Here is an 11,860-nt window from a genome sequence, read left to right as displayed (position 1 = left end):
GCCTATATAATTTTCATTTTTTATTCAATTTTAATTCATAATCAAAATATATTTCAAACACTGCATTATATTACTGTTTCTATTTATACACAAATATATTTACAATTATTCTTTCTGTTATCATCAGGGTGGTTGACCGGATTATTTACGTATTACTGAATTCTAAATAATCAAGTCTACTTATAATGAAGATACGTAGAAGTAATTATGAATTGATTAATCTTTATATAATTATGACATATATATATATATATATATATATAATAGTATATATTTTGTGAATATTATCTTCCAATAATTAATATATGGTATAAGAACTCGAATTCACCCCATACATCTCTTTCTTTAGTAATGATGAAGAAAAAAATAGTAGTAGGTGGAGAAAATTTAATTATATTATTCTGAGTAATGGTATACTATTTTTAGAGTTTTATGATGAATTTAAAAAATAAAAGAAAAACTTAAAACTGAATTGATATGAGTGTTCAATAATGTAGAGAGAGAAAGAATATAGATTCTGGAAAGTTTGATAGATATTTTCCATGATATTGAGGCGAAGGCACTAGGCAACACCCAGGATCTCGGTGGGAGTGATGCAGCAGATCATATAAGCTGGGCGCGTGAATAGAGATAGACACTCTTTCTCTTACAATCCCTATGGACCCAAACTTCCCCACCACTGTCCCTATTTAAATCTCAAATCTTTACTAATTTTAATTTTTATTTCAAAATTAATAAATAAATAAATAAACTCTTTTATTATTTTTTCAAAATAAATAAAAAATATTTCATTGTTATCCAAAACAAGAACTGCTTTTTCTGCTCAACTTTGTTTGCTTCTCAACCCCTTTCTTAAATCTCAGAACCATCACTCACACACACAGCATCGTCATCATATCACAACTCAAACAGGAGAGAGAAAGTGAAAAAAAGAAACTTTTTTAGAGAGAGAAAGAGAGGGTAGCCCTAGAAAAATATGCAACCAGATAAGGACTTTTGCAGCTGAGACACTGCTGCAGAAGAGTTAGAGAGAGAGAGACTTAGTTTACTTTTCCTTTTCAATTTTCAAGATTTATTTTTTATTTGTTTTAAGTTTTTTTTTTTTCATTGTTGATAAGTATTTTGCTTCATTGCACTGACACCGTGTTTCTCTCACCTCTTTTTTTCTCTGTGCAACTCTGCCACCACACTCTTCATTTCCCAAGAGTAAGAAAAGAACTGTAGAACTTTTTTCTTTTGATTCAATTACTAGCTTCCGTTTCCTCACAGGTGGAACTGTGAATGTGCACCACAGCTTTTTGATCCTGTTGTTAAAATGTTAGTATGATTCCTTTCCCCTTTTCTTTTGTATCTGCACGTTGAAACCCATGTTACATTCTCTCTCTTGTGTATCTGGGGCGTTGATTCTGTCCTAGTTTTAAACCCAATTCTCCAAAGTTTGTAATTTTTCCCATAGCAAAACCGTTGTGGTTGATAATTTACTCGTTTTTTTTTTTGTGATTTTGGGCTCCCTTTGGTGTGATATTGCATTTTCTGCTCTGTTTACGAACTGTGTTTGAAAGCTTTTTTATTGCATTGGCCTTAGAGTAATTCTTTCATTTTGTTATTTTTTCCACTTGTTTTTTCTGGGTGTTGGCACTTTAGTTGCTTGGTTTTAAAGATTTATGATGGATGTTGGTTAGAGTGGATCTTTTTTCATGTTCTTCTGGTCCTGTATCTTGAACACGAAGCCTTTTTTTGCTGTTTCTTATAGTTTGGTAAGCTGTAAGTAGTTTCTTTTATTTTTTTGTCTTCTCTTGGACATGTTCATATTGCTGTTAGAGAGTAGTTCTCTTGTTTGTGTTTATGCCTTCTTGGCTTTCCATCTTTTCCTCTGATCTGTCTTCTACTCTATGCTTTGTCTTGTTCATGTGTGGATGCATTTATGTATTTTATAGAATGATGCCATCAATGAGAAATTTTATCTGCTGGAAACTTCACTGCTTTAATATTGAGGACTTAGTTTTGTTCTTCTCAAGCTACAGTTACTTACAGCTAATGTAATTTAAGAAATTTTGTTGACTCTCTTGTTGGTGATTGCTAATTGGATTTCATACTTTTTATGGTATTCTGATGTGATGGTGTTTTCTTCCTCCAAAATTTGTCACTACACTCCATTTGGGAACAGAGCTAGGTGATAATTTTCGGTGTATTGAATATTGGGGTGAAAGTTTCTTGTGAAAGATTCTGAAGGCAATTGAAGTAAATGCATGGATCGTGGGGACCAAATGGCGTTATCCGGGTCTTACTATATGCAGCAAAGGGGAATTCCTGGATCTGGAGCACAACCCGAGTTGCATATGTCACCTAATATTCGACCACTCTCCAATCCGAATCTACCATTTCAATCCAGCATTGGTGGTGGTTCCATTGGATCCACATTGCCATTAGAGTCTTCTTCAATTTCAGCTCATGGAGTCAATATGGGAGCTCCTCCCGGGGCACCTCCAGGGGAGCCTGTTAAAAGGAAGAGAGGAAGGCCTAGGAAATATGGCACTGATGGAACTGTGTCATTGGCATTGACTCCAACTCCAACATCATCTGGTCACCCTGGATCCTTGGGACAGAGCCAGAAACGTGGCAGAGGCCGACCACCTGGTACTGGGAAAAAACAGCAGTTGGCTTCTCTTGGTAAATCTCTATTGCAATGCAACTCTTTCAGTATTTCCTGTTGTTACTGATCATACTTATTCGAAGCTGAAAGTTTGATGAGTCACGAATTTTTCAAATCCTTCTTCTCTAAGTGTTATTTGGTTGAAATTTGTTTTTAGCTGAATATTTGTTTAATCATTTTGTATGTTTACATGCTATTGTCATCCGATTACCTGGATGAACAATGGCAGAGTGGCTTTAAATCCCAACATAGTATGCTATATATTATTAATTTCCATATTTTTTTTCTGATCCTCGAGAGAAAGATGCATCTTCTTTTAATTTCTTTCCACTATTTTGTAGAATTGTTACAGAAAAAAAATGTGTTTTGTTCAGCTTATGCTAGAGAATTAATTATTTTTCCAGGTTCCAATTGGTTTTCGGTTAAAAAATTATCATTTCACATGAGTAATCTTTCCAAATCATGCACTGCAACCTTATTCAGTAATCACCGCCTCAGATTGTTATAATTAAGCTATTTGAAGAATAAATTTATCACATTCACAAATTAAAAGTTTCTAACCAAGTACACATACAACTTTGGTTACATGTGAGATAAATGATCTGAATTGTACGTTGCAATAATTACAATATATAAGAGGTTGAGCATGGGATACAATACGAGCTCATAAAACTGTAGCTTGTAATGATAAGATTTTTAAGGGGGCTAATATGCGCCTTACATAAAAGATAAGATTTTGAGGAGCTGTCTGGTTTGAAAAAAAATGTTTATGTTTCCACTTTTTAATTTTACTTTTATTTACGAAAATGTGACTATTTTTCTATATTTTGGAATGTTTTGCATCGAAAACAGTGAAAACATAGAAAATATTTTCTAAAAACAAAAGGCCATTGGATTTCTATCTCCTTCTACTGTTTTGATTAAGTATGGGAAGTTGGATTCAAAAGTTCTATGTATACTTCATATTCCTTATACAGATTGTATTTCTTTTGTTGTAAGGCCTTGTTCCCAGTTGTGGGGTACTGGGTGGTTCCCTAATGGATTCTGAAATTAAAGCTTATCTAATTCTAACCAGAAGCGAGTTAGAATTTAATCATATTTGGTGGAACTTTCATATAGTTAGAATAATGGTTCATAAGTTTGCTTTGTTCGCCAGTTGCACCCTCTAATCTTGTGAGTGTCTAAATCATTTATATACCTTTGTTTTTGATGTTTTGTGTTGTTACTGTTGCTAGGTGAATTGATGTCTGGTTCAGCTGGGATGGGATTCACTCCTCATATCATCAACATTGCAAGTGGAGAAGTATGTGTATATTTTTTTATATATTTGAATAAAAAATAAGTCTCTCTGTTTTGGTGGTGTATGTTGGAGGGAAAGTAAATGAAAAAGAGAGAGTGACATAATAATATTGATAAAACAATATGGTTCCTACTTTTTTTTTGTGTTTAGACGAACATTACTGTGATTTCTGTCGGTATTTTTGTTCTCTGATTTAGGTTAAACTATTTATGCATGTGCTTAATTATTTATGCAACCAAGGTTTGGCATCTTTGGCCCAAGAAAGGTGGCACTTTGTACTATTTGTCTCTCAAAATAATGATAACTTCACTGTTAAATACTAAACAGCCACTCATGTTTCTGTACTTTTTTTCTCTTAAAAGGAAAAGTAGAGTTAGTAATGCCAAAACCATGTTGGTTGACTTTGTGCCATATCTTCTTGTATTTATGTGAATATTAATAAATTAATCTTCTAAACTTGTCTCCCTGTAGGACATTGCAACAAAAATCATGGCATTTTCTCAGCAGGGACCTAGAGCTGTTTGTATTTTGTCAGCCAATGGCGCTGTGTCAACTGTCACACTTCGACAGCCATCAACTTCAGGCGGCACTGTCACATACGAGGTTTGGCATTTTCTGTGTTATGTATTTGTTGAAGCAGATGCCGATAGAGCATGTTTGGAACCTCAACCTAAATTTAGTAAAACGAATATTTTTGTAAATCTGAAAATTCGTCTCATAATAATATATAAAATGTTTCTTGAGAATATAAAGCTTCATATATATTCTTTTCTTATCTAGAAAGCTGAGTTTTAGATGTATTCAAAGGAAATTAATTATATTAACTTATTTTTAGTAAACTTACCAACTAAAACAATTGTTATAATCGATTGTACATATGATTGATTATTAAAATAATCTACTTTTGCAACTGTCCTCTGCACACTATTATAGGTTCATATGGAACTGTGATCACATAATGACACGTGTCTACATTTATGCATGCGGTCATGCATAACAATGCACGACATTAAATGGCAATCTTTTATGAAATACTATGATTGATTGATTAAAAATTTGCATTTGTAATGTTAGACGAAAGTCTTAAGCAGAATTTGTAAACTTGAAGCATGATGTTTATTGGACAAATAATTCATAAATAAATACATTAGAATGTATGTCCATTCAGGCATGTATACAAAATGGCTTAATGGTACCAACAAACTTCAATCTCTGGGACTATTGAAACAAAAGAATCTTTTGCATTGAATCTTTTTGACCTTCTGAGTTACCATGCCTTTTTTGGTTGGTGGAAACTTAATTCCAAGGATCTTTTTGACCTTCTGAGTTACCATGACTTTTTTGGTTGGTGGGAATTAATTCCGAGGGAGAAAATGCAGGCTTCAAACAGGACCGACCTAACATTTATTTATGCCTGAACAAACTTTAAGATAGAACTTTTTTAAGCCTAAAAAAAATTCTATTACAATTAATATAATTTTATTTAACATTTGTCTGTCAAACATTTCCAAATGCAATTAAGATAATCAATTTCATTTAACTTTTAATTTTTAATCTTAATCAGCAAGCTGCATGCTTTTTACGCAGCAGAGGAAAAGATTGAAAAAGAAAAAAAGAAAAGAAAAAGAAACTAGGTGAGGGCTTTACTCACCTTACTTAGGCTGGCAATTGCTACAAATCTTTGACTATCCCATCTTTAAACGCAGATTTTGATTGAGAAGTATCTGTAATTGTTAGCCTTTGTAGTGAAAATCATAGATTCAAACCTTTGTATCAATGAGTATAATGTTTATTTTGCTTATGTTTTTATCCTTAACCAAGTCATAACTCTATATGATAATGTTTATCTCCGTATGTATATTTGATTTCTGGTGGACTTTTGAATTGATAGGGGCGCTTCGAGATAGTGTGCCTTTCAGGCTCTTACTTAGTCACTGATAGTGGTGGCTCACGCAATCGAACTGGTGGACTGAGTGTGTCCCTTGCTAGTCCTGATGGTCGTGTCATCGGTGGAGGAGTTGGTGGAGTTCTTATTGCATCAAGTCCTGTTCAGGTAACACCATTTTTAGTGTTGCCATCAAATCTTATTAAGATGATATCTCGAATTCATATCTCTGATTCCCACATGTTAAAAATGAAAACTTTCCAGCTACTCGTGTTGAAAGTTATGGACCCATTTGTCACATCTTTGTTTTGTAAAGGAAATCACTTCTTCAAAGGATAATCACTTTCAAAAGTTTTTCATGTGTTTGTTTCAAGCTTTCAAACTAATCAAAAGCTATTCTGAGTAGCTTGTCGTAAAATCAGCTGCTTCTTTCAAGTGTCTTTTTTTTTTATAATTGCAAACAAACATGAAAAGCTAGATTATTCGGATGAGGATCATATTAGACTGAATTAGTGATGGCTATAGGTGGTAGTTGGGAGTTTTCAATGGGGTGGATCAAAGACAAAGAACAAGAAGAAGGAAAGCGCGGAAGTTGCAGAAGTTGCTATGGAGTCAGATCATCAGGGAGTTCATAATCCAGTGGCACTGAACAGCATCTCACCAAATCAAAATCTTTCTCCAAACCCTTCATCTTTGAGTCCTTGGTCTCAATCGCGACCGTTGGATATGCGTAATTCCCATGTGGACATTGACTTGATGCGTGGGTGACATTTCATTCAATACACACTAGTGCTGTGTATATATATTTCAGATTCATGGTCACTCATCTAATTTTGTTGTAGTAGTAATGACAGAGTGGGAAGTACCAACAACAGAGTAGAGCCAGCTGACTTTTGCAATTGATAAATCTCACCTATCCCTACATTCATGATTATTGACTTGGGGTTGTACTCATATTTTTGTAGCTGTGAGGAATTTCAATTTGAAGATTGTATGTTCTTGATTGGTAAGATACAATTTATGTCCTATTTGGAAAAATAATTGACATTGGGGTAGATGTTTTATGTGGTTTAGGGGCATCGATTGTGAGACAATATCTATCATTGTGATTTTTGTCGTAGAACCGTCTTCTAGAAGGAAGTGACAAGGGGAACAAGGAGATTTGGTACTGCGAATGCATGATCTGAAAGCGTTTTGTTCGGTAATGTTGTGGGGTAGTGAGATCGTAGATTATCTTGTAGCTGAACACATGCACTCTACACTCCATGATCAACCAGCATCCTTAATCCAACAATACGTAAAATATAGTGGTAATCAAAGGATGAAAGGTAAGAAAGGAAAATAGAAGGATATTGTGATCATGGTTTCCTTTCTGGTTTTTGGGAATACCCCGTTTTGAAAATCAGGCCAAACTGGTTGGTTGAACTGGTTAATTGGCCAAGTGTTTGAAAAATATGAGAAATATTTTATAAGTTGGTCGAAAATTCTCGACATATGTATACATATATATGTAACATAATTTTTAACTTAAAACTAGGTTGTAGTACTTAAACTCCAACTATTATTTTTATATTATATAGGGAATGACAAGAAAGTGTCTACTTTTTGCAGCTATTTTCTTCAAGTCAAGAAGATAATTGTACTATAGCATTAATTATTAGTATCCTCATTCGAATCTGCAATCTCATTGATGCCATTTCTGATGGATACGATGAATTCATTTCTCCAGTGTTTTGAAGATCGGTCGTGAAATTTAAAGCACTGTCAGATTGTGTTCTAAACAGAGGGAACTAGTTATAGATTTACCTTAGAAATAATCAGTTAACCGTGTGCATAATTAAAGATTAAGCATAAACACAACACAATGCCTTGTTCTCATGAATCATAACAAATTTTTCACTCATGCTTTACCATTCAAGTTTACAAACATAGATAATGCTTTGACGGATTCTGTGCATGTTGATACTGATCCAGGCAATCAGAACTGTGTGACGTTTCTCTCGTTCGTGGAAATCTAAATATATATATTTGTATTGATTGTGAATGAGAAATCAAAAAGATTCAGTATTTCCAGGCAGCTTACAATATAGAAACATAGACATTCACTTAAACATTACACTTATAATATCAAGCATCAGACCATGTAATGTCAAGGCCACCCCATTCATTTGGGGGCACTCCCAATGCTTTCCAGACAGCCCTAGAAGCATCAACAATGTTGTTGGGACACGGAGGTTGATAGTCATGGTCTGCATCACATCCCTCAGTTGAGTCACACTCATCAACCACCATGGCCACCACACTTCTTCCATTCGCACTGATGGTGATGTTGTGGAGACACCTGCTTCTGTGGTTGAACCAGCCTGTAGACAGTGCGACCACAGGTGTGTCATCAGAATGGTATTGGTTGTCACATTCTGAAGGGCCACCACCATCTCCACCCTTCTGAAAACTGTTGAGAGTGAGGTAGGCCTTGGTGTGGCTGGACATAGGTGGTGAACATTCATATGTGGTGTAAAGTTTGCCTTCTATGCAGCAGTCTGAATCATTCTCTTGGTTGCATTGTCCTGGAGGTGCTTTCCTTCCTCTGATTCTCCCACTTGGCCGACACTTTTGAGCCTCAGACTCAATACAACTTGCTAAGATGAGAGTAGCTAATAAAATGAAGGATGCGTTTGAGAAAAACCTCTTCATTCTATCTATCAACTTCTCTGTTTCTGCTATTTCTTCTTCTTTTGAGTGTTTGATGCTTGAATCTTAAGATTTTACTTTCTATATATAGAGGTCTCTTGATTAGGTACATGTTTTTGCTTCGAAATATAGGTTTCTTTTAGGGTCGAGCAATGATTTATAAATTGTCTTCTTGTCAAAATGACAACCAGAAATTCAAATAACGTTTGATTTGATTTGGAACATATATTTGGATGCTAACACGTGAAACATTGTTGCCGTAGTTTAGAAAACTTGTTTTTTTTTTTATATTTTGAATAGCGCCAAAAAGTTAGTCTAAATTAATAATAGAATAAACACTTGCATGGCCATGGACGTTATTCCATATAAAAATGACCAAACCTCTGTTTATTACGAATGCCTCCACTTAATTATGACTAAAGCTACATATCCCGTTACAATGGGTTGGACCCTTTGAATCTTCTGTAGAGTCACGTAAATATATAAGGACCAGTATATATATATATATATATATATATATATATATATATATATATATATATATATATATATATATATATTTTTGTTAATTAAAACTTACAATTAAAAACGTTTTTGTGGTACTATACATTCATTTTCTTTAAGACTATTCAATTTATTTAAAAAAGCAGAGATATGTCTTTTTTTTTTTTTACTTTTATATTTTTGTTCAAATGAAATAAAGAAGTATTTTATTAGAAAATGTTAAAAAGTGAATTGATATTAAAAAGTATAATAAAAAAGATATTTTAAGTATAACTCAATTAGAAAATCATCTTGTAACATGATATTTACATTTATTTATATATGGTAAATTGATTTTAATGGGAGATCTTCAATAAAAATAAATAATTTTTAATTTTTTAATTTTATTCCTTTATGTTTTTTAGTAGTTAAATTTTTTCTCATTTTTATAATATTTTCAAGTTAATTATGATATAGTTTTATCAATATTTTTTTTATGGAAGAAATCAGGTAGGAACACTTTCGGATATATGGCATCTTCAATTTAAAAAAATACGAAAGCTTGAAAATTTAGTAAATATAGTTAAGACGATTGCTCATCACTAAATAACAAAAATAAGAGGGTTACTCCCTACACCACCCCACTTTGCTCCCTGCACCACCACATTTTTTTAAAATTCCAAAACTATCCTTTATATTTTAAAATATCCTATATTTCCACCCTTTTCTTCAACGGATGTCAACATCCGTTGAAGAAAAAATTCTTTCACGGACGTGCTACATCCGTTGCCTTTTTTTGTTTTTTAGTTTTTAGTTTTTTTATTTTTTTTGTTTTAAATTAATATATAAATATTATTTAATTATTTTAAAATTATTACTTAATTATTTATAAATTAATTTTATTTTATTTAATAAATTAATTAATATTACTTTTAATTTATGTATTATTATTTAAATAATAATTAAAAATTTGTTATAAATATATTAAAACGGATGTTGACGACATCCGTTGCCTTCTCTTGTTTTTTAGTTTTTAGTTTTTTAATTTTTTATATTTTAAATTAATATATAAAAATTATTTAATTTTTTAAAAATTATTATTTAATTATTTATAAATTAATTTTATTTTATTTAATAAAATAACAATAATTATTTTAATTTATATATTATTATTTAAATAATAAATAAAGAAATTTTTAAAAATATATTATTATTTAAATAATAAAATATGTAAATGGATGTTACGGATGTCAACATCCGTTGAAGGTGAAACGGATGTTGACATCCGTTTTATAAAAGGGCAAATAAGGTATGGGGAGGTGCAGGGAGCGGTTGGTGGTGGTGGAGGGAGCAACTCTCCAAAAATAATAGCAAACATTTGAAAACACATACAAACCGAATTTGGAAACCCATCCACTGGTAGTTTATAATAATTTCTGTTTACTTAACTATGATTAAGATTATAATCAAACTTGCTTTCTTGGATCCGCATCTCTCTCTAATGTGGATATAAGCACATTTACAAAATAATAGATTAAATAACTAAAGTGCATAAACTAAAATTAAGATTGAGTTTAAATCTCATATTAGGTAGAGAAATAAATGAGAAAGTAAAACAATGTAAAAATCCATTAAGACATTATCTTAATTTTTTGAATTGAGATTAATCTTAATAGTGTCCTATCTCCTTAGGAACAATTAGCTAGACAGTTTATTCATGTGCCAATAAATTAATAAATTAATAAATTAATTCTACGTTTAGAAGAAGTTAGGGATAACTTTGGTAGGAGAAAACAATTTATTTGGATTCTCTTTCAAACTACGACGTAAAGAATTGAGGTGAAACTTGTGTTGTTTGATTCTTTCATTCCTTGCAAACTCTTTAGAGGTTTAAATTGATGGCCATACATGGTTATAGCTAAACCACGTATACATATTCAACAATCTTTCACTTTCTCATTCACTCTCAGAGCAAACCGACCCTCATTTTTATCAAGGTTCTTTTTACACTCTATTATTAATTATCATAATTCTTTTTCTCTTTTCATTAATCTCTCATTTTTACAATGCCTCTACAATTTTACGCTCACTGTGGTAATCCATGCTATGCATAGGTGAATTTCGTATTACTAATACATGAACTAAGGTCTAAATAATATTCTATGCTACGAAGACTTTTCCTCTTTTTATATTTTTGTGATTTTTTCTTCATTAAACATTAGGCCGAGTGTGAAATAATATTATAATTTGAATATAAATGCTAAATTATCCTCTTAATAACAAATCAGAATTATACTGGTAAATCAAAGAGTGTTACATAGATATGTTAAATAGGTTCACCACGAGTTAACCTGACTCATGGGTTTAAGTTGGATTAAATTGGTTAAATTTAATTCTTTAAGTGTAGGTTAAATTGGATTCAACTTTTCATAAGTTAAATGGGATTAATTTGGGATGAAGGTGGGTTAACTTCCAATCCACCAACATCAACCCTTTATTAGTTTCGTTATCATTTTTTTACAAGTATTTTCTTTTATAATTATTTATTACTTCTAATTATGTAGATTGAAAATTTGTTCATTTTAAATACTAGAATTTTGTTCATGATGTTTAAATAGTTTGAATGTTTAATTTATTTGTTTGTCAAATCATATAGCTTGATAATTTAATTTTTAATTTCTATGTTTACAACAATATTTGGTAAAATAGATTAAGACTTTGATTGTATTGTGATAAAACAATGAGTTGAGTTAATCGATTTTGATTGTATCATAATAAATATAAATAATATAAAATAAATATAAATATATAAAATAAATTCAAAAACAAGTATTTTTGAGTGCAACAA

At 31.7% G+C, this 11,860-nt stretch overlaps 2 protein-coding genes across 2 annotated transcripts; one reads left to right on the top strand and one right to left on the bottom strand.

Moving 5' to 3' along the window:
• The first annotated feature begins 872 nt into the window (after positions 1–872).
• On the top strand, positions 873–6,911 carry LOC124827565 (AT-hook motif nuclear-localized protein 9-like). Its single transcript, XM_047300641.2, has 6 exons — positions 873–1,317; positions 2,168–2,670; positions 3,889–3,956; positions 4,425–4,556; positions 5,845–6,006; positions 6,364–6,911. The coding sequence occupies exons 2-6, from the start codon at positions 2,250–2,252 to the stop codon at positions 6,604–6,606; spliced, it is 1,026 nt and encodes a 341-aa protein (XP_047156597.1). The 5' UTR covers positions 873–1,317; positions 2,168–2,249; the 3' UTR covers positions 6,607–6,911.
• Positions 6,912–7,845: 934 nt separating this feature from the next.
• On the bottom strand, positions 7,846–8,625 carry LOC148199126 (kiwellin-1-like). The gene has a single exon (XM_088111549.1). The coding sequence runs from the start codon at positions 8,530–8,532 to the stop codon at positions 7,966–7,968; it is 567 nt and encodes a 188-aa protein (XP_087967675.1). The 5' UTR covers positions 8,533–8,625; the 3' UTR covers positions 7,846–7,965.
• Between the last annotated feature and the right edge of the window lie 3,235 nt (positions 8,626–11,860).

Source organism: Vigna umbellata, chromosome 4, assembly GCF_029865625.1.
Source record: "Vigna umbellata cultivar VRB3 chromosome 4, Vumbellata_1.0, whole genome shotgun sequence".
NCBI classification, from domain to species: Eukaryota; Viridiplantae; Streptophyta; class Magnoliopsida; order Fabales; family Fabaceae; genus Vigna; species Vigna umbellata.
Note: the sequence above shows the minus strand (reverse complement) of the source record. Positions and strands in the feature narration are given on the sequence as shown.